General features: G+C 41.8%; 1 protein-coding gene across 1 annotated transcript in view; it reads right to left on the reverse strand.

The window, feature by feature from the left end:
• The window catches only part of LOC120552169 (microtubule-associated protein 4), a 152,959-nt gene that overhangs the window by 65,457 nt on the left and 67,405 nt on the right, over positions 1–20,097 (reverse strand). Inside the window, 3 exon segments of the mRNA XM_039789961.1 lie at positions 1,934–2,122; positions 5,007–5,093; positions 6,519–6,632. Coding sequence (XP_039645895.1) covers positions 1,934–2,122; positions 5,007–5,093; positions 6,519–6,632 — 390 coding nt within the window.

Genomic DNA, 20,097 nt, shown 5'->3' on the forward strand with positions numbered 1-20,097 from the left:
GCCATATTTCATATTAACAAACCCCTGACAGAACTTTCCTCTCTATACTGTATGTGCAGTAATTGGAAGAGTCAGAAAAAGACATCAGCCAAATGGATCAGAATGACTTAAATGTTGAGTCCTGCAACCTCATTAGGCATTGGGAAACGTGAACAAAAAGCCATCTCACTGTATGTGCATATGCAGTAGTTACTCTATAGTTTCATAGGTAGTACATTTATACAATACAAAAACTCAGTATGCAATGGGGCTAATATCCTTCTATTCTCATATGATGTTCTGCTCGTTTCCAACCTTCCACTCCACTTAATCAATCACGACTGTGCTAAACATCACTTAAGCAATATAGTCACGACAGGCTGAAGTACCCTCTCCTTACTATATCAAATCCCATTCAGCCTTATCTTCCTGTGTACACTCTAGTGCAGGGGTCTCCAACGTTTTCTGAGCCAAGGACCCCTTAGCTGAAAAAGAGATGGAGCAGGGACCCCTTACTACATATATTATTATAGTATAAAATGTAGTTGCATATTAAACTGGACCTACAATAACGTTTAGGGCGGCCAAAAGCCTTTACACATACCTCTTTGTGGTACATACAATACTAAGCTTTTAAAATAAAAATTGTTGGCATGTTCATATTTAAATACATCATGTTTTATTGTTAAAATGTGGCACTTAACTGTATCTGTCGATGGCTACCTTATCATTAATGTTGTGTACATTAAAAAAAATATTTATCTTTACTAATACTATGTTGGATTCATGTTAACGTATATTTTCAAACATATTTAAAAATAAATTTAACCATTGAACAATAATTTTGCGCTGTGACAATAGTGGGTTACTGTTTGTGCCGCTGTGCGCACAATGTGAAAGATTGTGTGGCGCATGCGTACTGAAAGCTGAAAATTGTGAAGATTGTTTTCCTCAGGAACTGTCCTTTAATAAGACATAGCTGAAATTGAGTATCAGTGCATATGATTCAGGTTTGTAATTGTTCCTTTTATTCCAGGATTTCTACTAATAAGTACCGGCTGGCTATTTGATGACAACAACAATTTCCTTACACCCATAAACCTCCAGTTTTGTGGTCTTAGAAGAGTAGTGGCTCTGTATATTTAGACATATTTGCACATGTTGGGTTATTTGGTGTGTATTTAACAAATGAAGACATCACCACTTTGATATTCCTCCCCCTGCTCTTATTTTGTACAGAGACACAGGGGGTTCTACCACCTGCTGTGTAGCAGTGCTCAGCTGCTGTGAGGCTTTGTGCATCGTTCCTCTGCCCACATGGGATGTTAGCATAGCCTGCTAGCTGACACAAGCCACGGAATGGTGACAACTACAACCCCACACTCTCTAGGATCAGATGTGCAGTTAACTGGAGAAGAGCCCTATGGGGGTGGGGCGAGGGGCAGTGGTCAAGAGAGAGTGGACCGTGAGAGATACGGTCAGCTTTTCTCTGTAGGATAGATATGCACCCACACACACACCCACACACACACACACCCACACACAGTATATGTCTAGAAGCCTTGGCATGATGGCAGTCCCTATAGATGTCAGCATAAGATGTGCATTGACCTTGAGCTGGATGTCTACATCACATTGGTGCTGGAGTGTGTGTTAGGAGGAAGCTATAGGAAAGCAAAGACAGACAGCTGCTCTGTATACTGCACCCCTCTGTGGAACAAATCACACAGTGCAGCACACTATACAGAAATCTTTTTTGAGTCATCCCTGCTGTGAGAATGTAGGAATGAACAATGTACCACCTCATGATTCAAGGACGGTAAAGTGCAAACAATGCTACAGAAGTTGGTCATATTACAGTTGTTTAAATAACAATTAGCAGTGTGTGTCAGCTATTACAGAGGTCTAGAAATTAACACTTTGGTACATGAGTTTTTTTTAGTTTTTTTTTTACCTGATGACAGATCCAGAGGGCTGCGAGGAGTCTGGGGTTCAGGCAGCATGGGGCTGTGCTCTTTAGGGGCTTCTGAACCCGCTGGGGGTGTGGGATGGTGGGGTTCTGCTATACTTTGAATCTTCTCTGCTGAGTGGGGTGCAGACCCAAAGTCCACATTGACCCCCCTTCCACCAGGCTGGGAGAAACCTGAAAGGCAGAAACACAGATATATAGGGTCAGTGTTGGGGATTCTCTTAGCACAGATGCTACTGTTGTTAAAGATACACCAAAAATAATGCAAGGTGGTCCGTTGATGTCTTTTAATGGAGAGTATCTTGCCATGTAACGGAGGGTAGCCCAATGACATCCCACAGGGAACCTATCTTGTTCCTAGTAGCCTGTGATAGCACAGTAGTTAATTGTAGTAGCTTTTCAAACAAAGTGGTCATGTGTTTACACAGTAATTGTTGATCTTATTTGACTTTTAAGAAAACTACTAATTTAAAGCAGAAAATGTATTGCAGAATATTTTTTTCAAAAGTTTTCCTTTTGTTCAACCTTTATTTATCATCATATATATCAAGATCATTGAGGGGCGGTCCTAATTTGCAATGTCAGACAACAACAAAACAACACAGAAAAGAATAAACCATCCTAAGAAAGATTGAAAGACAATAAAACTTTCTGAATTGGAAAAATTATTTGGTAAGTAAATTAGGATAATGGGAACAGATGCAAAAGAAATTCAATTATGTGATGCAAGTACAAGTAGAAGTTAGCAGGTTTGAAACCAGATTTCTAAATTGTCCAAAAGGCACAAGTGAGTTGATTTTATTGCTGTAATTTGTTCCAGGAGTCCAGTGCACTAAAACTAAAAGCAGTTTCTCCAAGTTCAGAGCGAGCTCGTGGAACATGAAGTAGAAGCCAGTCAGCAGAGTGAGTCTGATAATCTCAGTTTTCCAATAAGAGCCTTTTAGATAAAGAGATACCATCTTTCTTGGAGAGAAGACCACCCAGTACTTTCATATAAAATACAATGATGTGTACCATAGGCATTACCGGTTATGAATCTCAAGGCGGAGTGATAGTCCGAGTCCAGAGATTTAAGAGTTGAAGATGATGCATGTCTATAAATCACATCACCATAGTTCAAGACAGACATGATAACTGCTGAGTCGGCACACAAGATTATCAATGTGAAATTTGAAAGATAGCTTTTAATCAAGATGCCGAGGTATTGATATTCTGTGACCCTCTCAATCATAAAACTGTTCATAGTGGAAATATTAAGGTTAGTATAATCTATAGCTCTGGCTCTGGAAAATAGCATAAACATTTTATCAACATTTAGTACATGTCTTAGGTCTTTAAGAGCCTCTTGCAGAATATTAAAGGAACGCTGTAAGTTTTCAATAGCAAGATCAACAGAATCAGCAACATAAAACAGCACTGTCGTTTCGCGCACAGATAGGCATGGCAGTTTACCAAAGATTAAATTATATTATTGATGATAATATATTAGGTGAAAAGATCTGGACCTATGATTGAGCCCAGTGGAACACCTTTCCTTACTGTTAAAAATTCCAAATTGTAGCTTCCCAGTTTAACAGACTGTTGTCTCTCTGAGACATACTGTAGAGAGACAAGAAGAATTCAATCTCTAACTACAGCAACAGTGAAGGTCGAGCTGCTTGCATAACTGGGTTGCTGTTCCTTCACAATTCTAAAAGTTGACCTTTAAGAAACAGACACATGCCTTTGGTAGGTTAAACAAGACCCTTTTCTGCCAAAAAAGATGTCCTCTACAGAAGAGATTTAGCTGTGTATGTACTAGGCCTAAAATCAGCATCTTGCATTTCAATAATGTCAATATCACTGCCAGTAACAGTGTTTTCCCTAGGTTTGTGGAGAACTCAGGTGCACATATTTGGCATGGGGTTTAGGGGTCCTTCCTCAAGAAAATGTGACATTTTTCAATAAATAAATATGCAATTTCACATAATTTTGGACAATTAATATTACCATATCTCTGTCTGAAACACTGGAAAAGCTAGAGCAGATAGTAAAGAAATAACACTCAAAAAGCTTAAAGACAAACTTGCTAAAGAAGTTCACTGGGGACCAACTGCAATCATTAGATCTGAGAAAAGTCATTTAGTTCGTTTTTTATACTCACATTGATTTTACATTCATTCGGCTTAGGTGGTGCCCAAAACGGCTTGGTTGCTGTGCCTAAGCCTTATAAAGGTAGGGGGAACCCGCAGTAATGTTAGCTAGCTACCTGGTCTTGCAATGACAAAATAATCAATTTATGGACTAAAGTCATCGCTAATTCCATTAATAATAACACAACGCAAACATGGCAACACAACAGCTGGGACAAATCACAAATACGGGCCTTATGTTAATGTAACATTATCAAGAGTTATCAAGTTGGAGATCTTTGGTGTTCAGTTTATATGCTATTGGTAGGAATGAGGACAGGATGAATTTAGACTGTCAAACTATATTAACTAATGCAAATACTATTTTTGGATTTTAGGCAGAGTTAATAGACAGTGAACAGTATTTGAGTTTACAAGTAAAGTATAAGCAGTAAGGTTAAGATAATGTCAAATAAGTATCTGGCTACATTCAGTTTGGGAACTCACTGACGTAACTATATGTAGACTGTCGTCAGTGTCTAAAAACAAACGTAATGACTATTTTGTGACTAAAATGAATACATTTAATATTTTCATCAGAAGACTGAAACAGGCATTAGATGGGCAACAGGTATTTCAACAAAAATACCACTGTTAATACCACTCAGCACTCTAATTCAAACTAATTGGTGCTATTGATGCAAGCTAGTGCTATCACTTAGTTTTAGTGGTGAAAAATAATGGCCAAATATTGAGTTGTGTGCGTGTAGAAGATTAATGTATGACTATTGCCATCTAAAACTTTCAAATTATATTTTTAGTTCAAGTCTGTGAAGCACCTGCCAACTTAATGTTGGAAAAGTCCACTATAAAGGAAATTGTGTTATTATTATTATTATTATTAGTGCTCCTATTATCATCAGTACTAATGCAGTGTGGCAGTATACCTGAAAAAGCTTCCATCCGGCCAGTATCCACCATTGGGGCAGGGCTGGTCTGAGAGCCCAGAGGATCTGAATAACCTGCCATGGAAGCTGGCAAGAGGGAAGGTAAGAAGAAAGGGCGTCATGGTTAACAGGAAAGGGAAAGGCAGGAGGGAAGACAGAGAAAAAGTGTGGAGGAAGAAGTAGTTGGATTAAGTCAACTTTGAAATGGAGGTCAAACTTATGACCCTCATAGAGAAATTCTGGATCTGGCCTCGCCCACAACCGCTGCTCGCGCTATGCTGACGGCATTTCCCACCTATAGTTTGATTTCTCTGGTTTAAATCAGTTGATGCGTTTGTAAACTTGTAGGGTTTTCTGCTTGGTTCAGTTTCTTTTCACACAGTGAAATCCAAAATGCATCGCTACAAACCACACAAGAACGTTCACTCTACTTATTGGTCAGCTGTGTCTGGGAGCAACAAAGTAAATGCAGGAAGAAGGTCCTGTGTCCTGGACTAGTGCATATTTTTTAATACGGTCAAGCTAGTTAATAATTAAAAGCGAAGTTACTGCGTCTGCTCGGCGAGACTGCGCTCTGCTCGGCCTGCGCCTATCTGTCTCAAACTTGGCTTGTTTGACCACGGAGGTGCGACAGCAAGCAGCTCCAGTTAGCATGCTCTGCCGCATCGCAGAATGCAAAGCAGTCCTGACTACAGGAGCCGTTTAGCTCACACTTGGAGTACACCTCGTTGTTGGGTGGGATGACAATCACACCACAAACGAACTGTACCGAAGCTTACCAGAGTTTGTTAATACTCGGTCCGCACCCAAGCGAGATTGCTATGTTCACACCTGCCCAAATGAGCCACACCAAGGGCCTAAACGCTCCAGGGTTGGATTCAACCGAACTAAACAAGGCAGGTGTGTGGAAACGCCCTGAGACTCATTCAGTGACTACATTCTAGCATTGGAGTGATTCAGCCATAGCGTAAATGTTTGAGCTACATGCTGGATTCAAACAGGTGGCGGCAGGATGGCGGTCTCGCCAAACCCTGCGAGCAGACGGCCATCTCAGGGAGACGGGCAGCTCGGTCGGGTGGCTCCGATGGTGGACGCCCCACTTGCCGAGCTCCGCGAGCTTGTGGTCTGCAACTTAAGTTTCGGCGTCGTGTCTGAACCCGGCGTCAGTCAGACCCAGACTAAAGCTTGCCCAGGGTACGTTTGAATCTCAAATTTCAGCACAGAGATCCCCCGCCCCCCCCACGTAGTGACAAACTTTCCACACATACAAGTCAGTATAGTCTGAACGGACATTTTAGGGAACATTAACATAAAAAAAACACATCTTTGAAAGGAGGTGGACTTTAAAATGGCCTGTTAAGAAATAAAAACACAATGAGTGACACCAAAATAAACTAGTGCTGCACTATCCATGAAAAAAAAAAAAATGTTTTCAAATATTTTTAATTTATTTCATTCATCAATTTTCAATTTGGAAGTTTCACTTTGGACTTATGCACTTGACCTTCGTACCTGATATGAAGTCTGTAGCCAAGGCCTGCTGCTGGTCAAGTGAGCGTGTCCGCACCTCTCCCTGTGGCTCTGGGCGCAACAGTGATGTCTGTCCCCCCGCCGTCAGCTTACAACCTGCAGTGACAACATGGATCATCGAACATCAGTTCCCCCTCTTCTCTGATGATACTGTACGCTACTGTACAACTGTAATTTAATGAGATGAGGCAATCACACTCTGCTGAGGCCAATTTCAAAATGACTCATACATAGGCATTTACAAAACAAACATTTCTATATAGTGGACTCTATCTCACCTGCCAATTTTTCTCCCAAAAGAAGATATCCCAGTCCCATACAACTCAACATTAAGTGATTTTCTATGTGCTGCTCAGTCCCTCTGTCTGTCTCCACTGCAGCCTCAGCTGGCTCTGAGCTACTACCACTGTGAACCCCCAGTCACACACACATGCAATCGCCACACACACACACACACACACACACAACAAGAATGCGATCACGGTCGGGGAGTCTGGGTTTGGTGTGACGTTTCACTGTCTGTCTGGTTCAGGTCCCAGACCCTGCCAGCTAGCACCTCCCCTTGCACTCCTCGACTTCCCATAGCCCAAGCCTTCTCTCTCTCCACTGCGGTAGCCAGCCTTCAACTCTTGTTCCAGTCTACAACCAGGGGTCCTGATTGGACCGCGTAGGCCAGAACCCAGACTAGCAGATTTAATGTGGCTGTTTGGGAGTTGAAGGTAAAAATGGAAGGAGAAGAAGAAGAAAACTTGCCACGAGGGAAAGGCAGGGGGAGGGTCAGAGAGGAAGATGAAGGGTTGAATGGAAAGACAGCAAGGAAGGAGAGAAAAGCAGGAAAGAGGATTCAAAGAATGAGTAAGGGATGAAAGGGAGGAAAAGAAAGAAAATGGATAGTAACAGGGAAGGAGAGAGGGAGGGGAGGGCAGAGGAGTGAAAGAGGGAGGCACCAATGGCATTCCTCTCCAAGCAGCGTTCACAGAGGGTGACAGTGAGGCGAACAGACAGGACGCCACCCAAAGTCACAACCGCTTCCATATATCAGACACACACAGGGGCCATGGTAGGGTGTGCATTGTCTGTCTCGACAGGGCGCAGAAAACACTCCGTCGGCAGGGTCACCGATTGATTCAAAAACACTAGTGCTGCAGCACTTGTCCTTATGGTCTCATATTTGTGTCTGTCTGCCTCTCTTTGAGTCTCTCTCTCTCTCTCTGCTTAGGAAACACACATTTGGGGCAATAACAGGAGATGTGCAAGGTCACAGTAGACTTAACACAAGGCAAAGGTGGCCAAAACAAGTGCACCTAAATGCACTGAGTGTCTTAGTTAAATCACTGAAGCAAAAATGTGGCATGGAACAGGCGGATGTTTCCCCCGCTGCGCTGTGCTGCTGTCCAAGGTGCTGAAACCAGACTAAGCAGCTTTGAAAGGGCAGTCAGGGGCACTGGTATGAAAACCTCTAATTTCTCTGCCACTATTGCATTTGTACCCCTTACTGTGCCACTCTGGTTGCCTCGGGTAAATCCCAGTCTTATCTAAAGCTGTGACCAGAGGGTGTTTTTGAATTGGGGGAGGGAGGTTACATAAATACATAACCTCAAAGATGGTAGCTGTCTGGTAAATACGCATCACTCAAAGAAAATATCTCTTGGGCAAAATTACCAACCGTATTATATAAAAGAAACTAGAGAGTCAAAGTAGATGCCTACTATAGTGGTATTTAAAAGGATAACTTATGTTTGAATGTTTCTATCATATTACATTTAATATTTATTTTTTGAACAATGTATTTATTGAGTTTTCATTTTTAACAAAGATCTAAATAAAAGTAAAAATGAAGATAAACGAAAGATAAAAATGAAAATATATAAAATCAGTATTTATACATAAATATGTATATACACATACGAACAGGCGATATACTTACATACACACACATACAAACATAAAAAAGGAAAGACCTGTACGTATTTTTATCCCAGTAAAAGAGTGAGGTATATAGTCTTTTAACCATCTATATTGAAGAATAAATTAATTAAACTGTTATAGATAATAGCTATATAACTATGTAGGTACCTATACATACACGCTCATCCATATTCTTGTGCCACAAACACCCGTTTCCATTCACACAACTACATTTGCAAAGAAAAGATAATTAAATTAAATAACATAATACTTATGCATACATATACACACACACAAGCATATGCACATATTTAAAAATGGAGTAGCTAAGTTAAAAATAAATAAATAAATAAAAAAGGGGGATGTGGGTGCCTTATCTAAATTTCAATCGAAGCAGGTGTGCTGAATGGCCTCTACCACAGAGGTAGAGTACACAAACAACTTTTCTTTTATCATATGGATTGATATAATTTCCTGTATGGACCTTTTTCACAGCAGACATGTTGACTTGTCATAGTAGGAAAAGCACAGCTGAAATTGATAACCTTAATGATGGCTCAATTCCATCAAGTGTCCCAGTAAGCTATTTCAGTGAGTCAGCATGCACAATACCAGGACCTCTCCTAAGTGGAATGCAGCCATCATTAATGGTTTAATACCAGGACCTCTCCTAAGTGGAATGCAGCCATCAGTAATGGTTTAATACCAGGGTCTCTCCTAAGTGGAATGCAGCCATCAGTAATGGTTTAATACCAGGGCTCTCCTAAGTGGAATGCAGCCATCAGTAATGGTTTAATACCAGGACCTCTCCTAAGTGGAATGCAGCCATCAGTAATGGTTTAATACCAGGGCCTCTCCTAAGTGGAATGCAGCCATCATTAATGGTTTAATACCAGGGCCTCTCCTAAGTGGAATGCAGCCATCATTAATGGTTTAATACCAGGGTCTCTCCTAAGTGGAATGCAGCCATCAGTAATGGTTTAATACCAGGACCTCTCCTAAGTGGAATGCAGCCATCAGTAATGGTTTAAAGGGGTGATAGAATGCAAAACTGATTTTACCTTGTTATAGTTGAATAATGACAGTTTAGTGGGTAACTAGGACATACATAGAACCTCTAAATCCCATTGACACCTCTTTTCTCTGCAAATCTCACTATTTGAAACTGCCTCTGAAAACAGGCGAATCTCAACAAGCCTCATAGTTGACGTCAACTATTGCGGCTCCTCCTCATTTGGCTCTAGTCTCTCTCTTTGTCACGCCCCAACATTTGCATAGGCTAAACAACTGACCTGAGATCAGTTAGTCTTCTGAATCTAGGTCGTGCAGATCTCAGAAATTGTATACATTGTTCATATGCTATTTTACCATTAAATTCACTTCTGAGACTTTTTTATGCGATAAATCAACTATGTAGAGTTTTAAGACAATTGATGTCTAATTGCAAATTTTGTCCGACTGTGCGTCGGAGTTCAGAGGCTGGTGCTGCCTGTGTAGCTGCCTCGCCGCCTGGCCTGCCTTCCTTCACAGACCCCGGCCTGCTGTGAGTTAGATGGAGCTCAGTCACGGCTGGCAACCCACAGCACTCCATACCCGCGCAAAGTCACCATTTTGGGCTACGAAACGCCGCTGCTCTGACAGAGCTCCAGGGCCTCCAACTCCCCTCTTCCTGTTAGCTAAATGCCCGGTGTATGTGAGTGAAAGCGCGGTCAGCGAGCTTGTTACGCCAGCATTCTCTTACCACAGGTTCCAGTTAATCTTTTAATGTGTGTAATTATAATGTGTTGAGTTATTTAAACAAACGATTGGGGAAATAAACGCCGCTTGTCCGTGAGTCTCATTGATAGAGCCTGCGGCTGGATGGAGCTCTATCAATGAGATCTAGCTAGCTAGCCTCCTCTTAGAATTCCTCTGGAATTCACAAAAATTCATTAACTTGAAATCGGACATCGTTGTTAGGTTTATAAGACATTTAGTTAGATGTTGTGTAAGTGGCGTGACGAAATTCAAACTGTAAATATACTCGAATTAAGGCGAAAAGGAAGCTAACTATCCGTGGTTTGTAGCTAGGATTGAAGGGACAGTCACAGCTAACGAAACAGCTAGTCTTCACAAATATTAATTAACTTGAAATAGGACACCGTTGTTAGGTTTATAAGACATATAGTTAGATGTTGTGTAAGTGGCGTGATGAAATTCAAACTGTAAATATACTCGAATTAAGGCGAAAAGGAAGCTAACTATCCGTGATTTGTAGCTAGAGATAAAAGAAAAACAAAAACAAACAAAAAAACAAAGTAGTTTCCACAAATATTAACTTGAAAATCGGACATCGTTGTTAGGTTTATAAGACATATAGTTAGATGTTGTGTAAGTGGCGTGATGAAATTCAAACTGTAAATATACTGAATTGCGCAGCGAAAAGCGGAAGCGAACCATTACCATGGTTTGTAGCTAGGATTGAAGGGACAGTCACAGCTAACGAAACAGCTAGTCTTCACAAATATTAATTAACTTGAAATCGGACACCGTTGTTAGCTTTATAAGACATATAGTTAGATGTTGTGTAAGTGGCGTGATGAAATTCAAACTGTAAATCTACTCGAATTAAGGCGAAAAGGAAGCTAACTATCCGTGGTTTGTAGCTACACATAGCTAGGATTGAAGGGACAGTCGCAGCTAACGAAACACTTTGTCTTCACAAATATTAATTAACTTGAAATCGGACACAGTTGTTAGCTTTATAAGACCTTTAGTTAGATTTTGTATAAGTGGCGTGACATGTGTGTAACATGTGGTAAGAGATTGCTGGTGTAACAAGCTCGCTGACGGCACTCTCACACAACGGGCCATTTAGCTAGCAGGAAGAGGGGAGTTGAAGAGTAAGCCCTGACTGCAGTACGCAGATCGAGGAGTGGCTCAATGTGGGTGGAGCTAAACGTTTGACTCCGCCCACTTGCCAAATAGCAATTGGCAGAGCCATTTCTCTATCACTCTGGCAATTGGTGTGAGGGGAAAACACAGGACTTTCAAGCTGACCGGAGATCTTTTCCCGTTGTTGTTTTTCTTAACCCAACCGTCCGTTGTTGGCGTCCCCCAGAGACATGGGCTCGTTTCCCGCAAATTACGTTTGCTTTCCCCGTTATCCTTTCCTTTACCCAGCGGCGGAGTGGAACCAAAACATCTACCGGGAAATCATGTAGACCACCGGCCGGCAGGCAGTGTCCGTCCGCGGGCAGCCAGCGTCCGTCCGCGGGCAGCCAGCGTCCGTCCGCGGGCAGCCAGCCGGCATCCAGCGTCCATTCGCGGGCAGCCAGCGTCCGTCCGCGGGCAGCCAACGTCCGTCCGCGGGCAGCCAGCCGGCATCCAGCGTCCATTCGCGGGCAGCCAGCGTCCGTTCGCGGGCAGGCAGCCGGCAGGTTAGTCCGTCCAGACTTTCCCGATTGCCACTCCGACCTCTGCCTTAACAACCGTCAGTTGTTGTCTGGCGTTCCCCAGAGACCAGGGCTTATTTCCCGGGAGTCATGTTTGCTTTCCCCGTTATTCTTTTCCTAAACCCAACCCCGTTCTTTTTTCCTTTTTACAATTCAAATATCATTGTTTATTATAATCTATATATCTATAATTCAAATATCATTATTTATTATAATCTATATAATATATATTATAAAGGTGTTGCATTGACGTTTGAGAATGTGCTGCCTGATGTCCGCCACCAGATGGCGCGCCCACGGAGTCAAACGTTTAGCTCCGCCCACATTTGGCCCAACCCCGATCTGCGTACTGCAGTCAGGTGCAATTGGAGTTGAAGGCCCTGGAGCTCTGTCAGGGCAGCGGTGTTGGTAGTCCCTGCTGTGGGCTGCCAGCCGTGACGGCCGGGCGGCAAGGCAGCACCGGCAGGTGGCGAGGCAGCACCGGAGGGCGGCGAGGCAGCACCGGCGGGCGGCGAGGCAGCACCAGCGGCTGAACTCCGACACACAGTCTTACCAAATTTGCAATTAGCCATCAATTTTCGTAAAACGGCCCATATTTGAGCTTTATATAGTTGATTTCTCGCTTAAAAAAGTCTCAGAAGTGAATTTAATAACGAAATAGCCCAACAAACAATGTATAACTTTGCAGTGTCTGAAATATGAGGCCTGCTGCCGAGTCTCCCATGTATTTCTATGTAGTTTGCTCAAACCAATCAGCGCGTAGCTCATTCTGAATATTCATTAGCATACCATATTTGGAAGAAAAGCTCTTGTTCCAAATAGAGCCATATTCACAGGGTAGTTAAGGGCCTAATGAAATAGCATTCGAGCAATTTTCAGCCCAACCAATGTTACATACCCCATTAGGAGACCTTAAGGAACAGTGTAAAATACCCTATATAATCATTCTATCACCCCTTTAATACCAGGACCTCTCCTAAGTGGAATGCAGCCATCATTAATGGTTTAATACCAGGACCTCTCCTAAGTGGAATGCAGCCATCATTAATGGTTTAATACCAGGACCTCTCCTAAGTGGAATGCAGCCATCAGTAATGGTTTAATACCAGGACCTCTCCTAAGTGGAATGCAGCCATCATTTAATACTTGAATACCAGGACCTCTACAAGTGGAATGCAGCCATCAGTAATGGTTTAATACCAGGACCTCTCCTAAGTGGAATGCAGCCATCATTAATGGTTTAATACCAGGACCTCTCCTAAGTGGAATGCAGCCAATCAGTAATGGTTTAATACCAGGGCCTCTCCTAAGTGGAATGCAGCCAATCAGTAATGGTTTAATACCAGGACCTCCCCTAAGTGGAATGCAGCCATCAGTAATGGTTTAATACCAGGACCTCTCCTAAGTGGAATGCAGCCATCAGTAATGGTTTAATACCAGGACCTCTCCTAAATGGAATGCAGCCAATCAGTAATGGTTTAATACCAGGACCTCTCCTAAGTGGAATGCAGCCATCAGTAATGGGTTTGAATACACCTGTGCTTTTCCTACTATGACATGGCAACATGTCTGCCGTGAAAAAGGTCTATTAACCTTCTAACTTCTTCCCAGAATTCAAAAACCCTCTCCTCTTCCCCGCCACCACCAACACAAAAAAAAAAAATAATTTTTTTTTCTTTATATTTTTATTTTTTAGATAAAATATTTAAAAAAAAAATTTTTTTTTTTTTTTTTTTTTTTTTTTTTTTTTAAAAAAATTTTTTTTAAAAAAATTTTTGTTTTTTTTTATAGGTTTTTATTTTTATAATTTTTTAAAAAAAAACCAACCTTTTTTGTTATTTTTTTTTTTTAAAAATTTTTCTCCTTTTTTTTTTTTTAATGTGTAAGAAGAAAATTAACCGCCCCTCAGAAGGTCATATATACCCGAAATGATTCTTTTCCCAAAGGGATCTTTGATCAGATTTTTCTCCAGTGAGGAAAGGTTGGGATGGTAGTGGATTGATTTTGAGCTGTAAATATTTAAAAACAATGTTTATGGGGGATATCATACATGGCTATTAGGTTCTCAAATGTTTTAATATTATCATCTACTGGATTACACAGTTAATTTGTTTTATTCCTCTTTCAGCCTATGCTTTAAAACCACCATCAGCTCTACCTGGCACAAAACGGTTGTTACCCAAAATCGGACCAAATCTGGAAAGAGCAGGAGTTTCATTTAAATATTTATGTACCTCATACCACGATCATGTTCTTTAGCATAGGATTAGATGTCTTCTTTTTAAGGCTTTAAGAATATCCAAATATATATATGCAGGTTAAGTAATCTTTTCAGAACCAGATTCAATATCTTTCTATGCTGCCGATTTTCCTCCCGAATAATAAAACCTCAGGTTTTCTGTACAATGAGGGTTTTTTATTTTTTTTACCAACATTTTAGGTGTGCTAATTTTTGGTTTTGCATAAAAAAATAGTTAAAATTTGGGGGGCATTGGGGGAATTTGGGGGAATTTGGGGGATACATAACATCACAAGTTTCACTTCTACTGCCGGTAAATCCAGGAACAATTTCAAAGATTTTGGTTCACATTAGTCACTCAGACACAAATGCATGGGGAAATGGGGTCCAGGTTGACACAGAAATTACCCTTTAAGCTTTTATGGCTCAGTAAATGCTGATGGACCTCAGGCCTTCTTCTAGCTCAAACACATTTTTGGGGGGTTCAGTCAACAAAGAAAAATTTCATGATGAGTTATTCTCTGTACACTGCACTTTGTTTAATGTACCAGTGGTGAACTGCTCAGCTTGAAAGAGCGAGGAAGACCAATTGTGATGCACTGTGTGTGTGTGTGTGTGTGTGTGTGTGTGTGTGTGTGTGTGTGTGTGTGTGTGCGCGTGTGTGCGCGTGTGTGTGGTTTTGGAACATGTCGCATGAATTGTTCCTAGTAGATGAGTAGGAGCCTAGTCTATATCCTTTACATTCCACTTCCGGGATTGCTCCCATGTCGCAGGAAATTCGGCCGGATGCATGTATTTTCCATTTCCTTCCACTTTCTTTGTGTTGGAATTTTAAATTCGGTGGATTAATGAGGACTTTGGTTTCGCACTGTGTGGCCCATAGAGCAGGCGTAATAAAGACCTTTGCCCTACCAAGCCGGCTACTTCTGGTTTAGCGCTACGCTAACTTGAATGGGGATTAAATGATTTAACTGTGTGGCTCTTCTAGATTTTCCAAATGTTATCGGATCGAATTAATCAAATTCTGACAGTGAAACGAGTCATTTTGAAGGGGTTGTGACACTCAAAAACATGTATCCACTGATATACAGACGTGTGTGTAAGACTATAGGAAAAAGTATTTTTGGGCCAGAGGACATCACGTGACGGCTCAGGAGTTGCAATTCCACAGTTTGTCCACTATGTTAAATCTGTTTCAAAGCCTGGTGTACTTCCGGGGGCCTGAGTGTAAGGTATTTTATCGGGTTGCCGGGTGAAGGGTAAAAACGAAAGAAGTAAGCTGTAGTGTTAAGCACGAATAACTAGTGTGTAGATGAAATGCCAAAATGCATTGACAAAGCTATGTTTGAAAAATACCCTTGAATGTGTGGACTTGACCTCAGCCCATCTCTTTGTCAATCTTTGCTCTCTCTCTCTCTCTCTCTCTCTCTCTCTCTCTCTCTCTCTCTCTCTCTCTCTCTCTAATCATGTTTTCCATCTCTGGACTTGTCTGTGTCTTCACTATATGTATCTAACTCAACACGGACACGTGATCTCAAACTAGATTGTAGTTGCATGATTTTCATTAGCAAGCTCTGACTAGCAGTTTTCTCATATGGCTAATAGCCTGTGGGCTAGTCTCCGTCCTCCAGCTGACCCAGCCGCAGTGTGCTCCTCGGCCCCACTCTAGTCTCTCCTTGATGAGATTGATGAACCACATTGGCTGCGTCAGGGCCTCTACATGACCAGGAACAACAACAAAAAAGACACAATGGTAGTTCATTGGCAAAACCAGAGTAACCTCCAGTGTGGACTAAACCTCATTAAACATGGCTGTTTTAAGAAGTCTATTCTCCTTGAACCTACTCCTACTGAGAATATATACTGGCTCTTTCATCAAGTGGGTGCACTCTGGAAATAGGGCAATGGCCTAATTTGGATCTATAAGAAGCCAGGCCAGGACATAACTCCTCTGGTGTATACGTATATCAGGTTGCTTGTACATTAACATTATACAGTAAATGACTAGTCTATATCCACGACGTTCCACTTCCGGGATTGCTCCGGTGCCGCAGGAAATTCCTCTGGATGCATGTCTTTTCGCCAATGTCCATTTCATTCCTCTGTCTCTGTGTTGCCGTTCTAACCTCCGGTGGATTTGTGAGGACTATGGTTAACTGCTCCTCAGATCTCTGCAGGGTGAATCCAGACAGCTAGCTAGACTATCTGTCCAATCTGAGTTTTCTGTTGCACGACTAAAACAACTTTTGAACGTACACATGTTCCACCAAAACAAGTTCCTTCCCGATGATTTTGCAGTGGTACTGTGCGGAGCTTAGCACCACCCATGACGATTGTGATTGGTTTAAAGAAATGCCAATAAACCAGAGCATGTTTCTCTCCCATCCCGGAATGCTGTGTGGACTAGCCAGACCTTCCTCCACAGCGCTGTAGTGGAAGGTCTGGCAATGCGTGACTAGTAAATGACTATACGGCAGTCACCTTTTTTTGAAATTGTTGCAGTCCAAAATGCTTGATTTTGAGGAAGCTTTTGTAAAAAAAAAAAAAAAGAAAAAAAAAAGAAAAGGTGCAATCTCTTCTGTATTTTTTTTGCAATGAAATTGCAGGAGACAATGAAAATTGCACAAAAAAAAGCCTCAATGCTCAGGATGCTGCAAATACTGGTATAATGTGAAAATGGCTGGTGGATTTAAGACACAAAATGATAATTTACAATGGAATGAATTAAACTTGAACATATCTGTCAGTGGCTGGTTGATGTTCACATTGTAAAAAATGTCAATCCTGGCCTGGGACACGCATTCACTTACGGTTTAATAAAGAACTTTTTATTGCTCTTAATACAACGAGCGTAGCTGTCCTCAACTCAAGTTATCGTCTAATTACTGTTTCATCTCTGGTTTCTCCTGCATCTACCGTATATGTGAGTGTGTTTTAGTCGTGGGGAGAACTAAGCAGCAGCCTCGCCCGCTGGGCAGAGAACAGGCCGGATTAAAACATACAGCAGCTTTTAGTGACTTTATAGTGACTTTTGATGTCAACATTTTTACAGGTTGGCAGGACGATCTGAATTGTTTTGCACTGGTTTTTCCTTGTACGTTTTGTTGGTAAATGTGAGATGTTTGAGTCACACAGGTCTCATTTTCATACCAGAAACAATAAAATGAATTTGGCGACGTACGTGTGTTCTCATTACAAACTCGTCAAATACTGACGCTTGGTCAGTGGCTCATAGCGTCAGATACCAGCGCAAGTCATAGGAGGCTCCGGTTATTGGTCAAATCTGCGTCGAAGTAGCGGTGATTGAACAAAATTGAGAGTTGGACTGAATTCACGGCGTTTGGTTAAATTTGCGTGAATTTTTGCGATAGCGATATCTTGAATTCCTGGAGGGACTGTTATACTGTGCAACACTAGAGAACTTTTTCCGCTTCGGAATTGTCCATTAAATTATATTATGCAAGTTTGCCAGATGGGGTAGCGGCTCTATAGTTCGAATGAGCTGGACAATGTAAAGTAATGGACAATTCCGCTTCCAACCTGTAGGGGGGCCGAAGCGGGAAAAGTTACATAGTGTTGCTTTAAGGAACAAGTAGAAGAAAGGTTCTTTCTTTAACTTATAGTGCGCAACTATTTTGTATTAATGAACGTCCGTTACATTCAAGCCATTGCCAAATGAGTTGATACAATGCTAATTAAGCCTGTCTGTATTTCTCAGTACGGCTATGTTACAAAATGGTGTAGTCCCGCTACTTTCACGCGCAGCAGCTCAAGTGATGCGTTTTACATCAACGCTGAGAAACAGCAACAGCAACGGTCAGCTTTGGAGACGAAGAGGACATAAAAACTACAAGATAACTACCTCTTCTAAAGAGTCCATGTTTTTAATCCACCGTTTCCTCCTTGAGCTACTAGCAGTGGTTGTCATTGTCATTACTTAGAAGTCCTCATGTGGGCAACAGAAACTACGCACTATGGCTTTAAACCCTCAACAAAAATTTCCAAATCAAATGATCATTATTATAACAGCTTAGTGCCATGTAAGCTTAATACCAAACCTGGCTATTTTTCAATGCATGGCGCCCTATGGTTTGCTTTACCAAAACTATCTAATCTGGGATGAGCAGGCAGGATGGGCTGGAATCCTGCAGCTGTCCTCCAGCTGACCCCAACCTCTCCCTGCTCCTCTGCCTTAGCCTCAGCTCCTCGAGCTGAGATACATAGACACTATGAAATAGCTGGGTCAGGGCTGCTGCAGGACCACACACTCACAATGACGGTTCACCGAGATGACAGAGTGCTACTCTGGTGAGGACAAACATACGAGTGTCCTATTGATTTAGCCAGGACAGAACATTTGTCATATACTGATTCAGGTTGAATCAGCCAGTAGTACCCCTTTCTTTCCACCTTTACCCGCATCTGCCCTCTACAAACTTTGTAAGCGGCTTTAGAATAGAATTCATTTTCAAGACATGAACCATATTCTCGTATTATGGAGTATCATTCTTTAAAGTCAAGAATAAGAGCAGGGTTCAATGTTAAGGTTTTTTTCACTGGACCGGTTGCCTCTTGTCTCACCTGGGGTCTGATAAACAGTAAATTCATCAAATTCGGTGTCCATAACGCTATTTTCTAAGGTACTGTATCTGTCATATTACACGGAAACAGTGTGAGCACGGTTTTCATGGTAATTCAGCCGTCAAGGCTTTGGTCGCTGTTTGTCACTCTGCCTGAGGAGAAAATACTGTAACGTTACTCGCGCTGTTGTTTATTTAGTTGTCATGACTTCACGAGCGATGACGTCCTGTCACTGTTCCAGTTGCTCACACTCGAAAGGGGAGAGAGAGCGGATGACTGTTCGATTGAGTTCAGTGGAACAGACTGAAACCTTATTTTAACCACTTGGCCGAACAGGCAAGTGTGTTGTTAGTTGTACTTGCCCGATGTGGCGTTTTACTTGCTATCGGACAACCCATATTGTTGAACCTTGAAGAGTGAAATGAAAGGGTGAGAGGAAGAGGGAGAAGGAATGATGAGATGAGATAAGGCTAGGGTAAAATAGATCTGCAGAGTAGATTAGAAGAGCCAGAGGACTCCAACAGTATCTCTGAGGTTGGCGATACCATCTATTGACAGCCATATAGTACTAGCCTAGACACAGTTTGAAGGGTTAAAGGGTTCCCCCTTGTAGTTCGGCATTCGTAGAGCATTCAGCCTCAGTGACATGAAGAGACTTCCTACAGTGTATGTTGGGATCTGATCTGTTATAAAATCAAAGCTTGGCCTGGTTTTACTTAATCGAGCCAGCAACCCAGCCAACATTAAACTTTTACTACTTTTTACAAATCCTGCTGCAGCTGCTGAAACACATATGGACTTGACACACACAGACGGTACAACCCACATCAACAGAACACAAAAACCCACGTCATTCTATTTTGGTATACCTTATGATGCTGTAGCAATGTATATCTGATGCACTGGTGTGGACAATGCAAAAGGCAGAGACTCAGCTTGACTGCTATCATTGACGAATACAAAGCTGATATGTCCCATAGCCTGGTTCCAAAACTCTGAATGGATGCCCAAATCTTTGATTCTGTCTGGTGTTGTGCCTATCGACGGCTACTTCAGCTGGCTGGATTGCAGGATTAAAAAATGTCTACATGATCTTCCTACGTAAAAGTGGTGACAAGGGTGTTTAAGATTGAGCTGTACAATCTGTAAATCGATTAGTAACACCTTTTAAATGACCCTAGAAAATGCTACCACAGCCTCCGAGTCAACTGAAAATGACATTGGTGGGACGGATATGTGCCTCACTACTGTTTGGCAAAACAAAACAAAATAACTCCACACTGCTAATAATCAGAAGTTATATTCATTTTAGTCAATCAATCTTAAATATTAGGGCTGTAACGATATCACGAACCTGTGTGAGAAGGCAGAATCGCGACACACCTCTTCCAACTCCCAG

This window comes from Perca fluviatilis, chromosome 22 (assembly GCF_010015445.1).
Source record: "Perca fluviatilis chromosome 22, GENO_Pfluv_1.0, whole genome shotgun sequence".
Classification (NCBI taxonomy): Eukaryota; Metazoa; Chordata; class Actinopteri; order Perciformes; family Percidae; genus Perca; species Perca fluviatilis.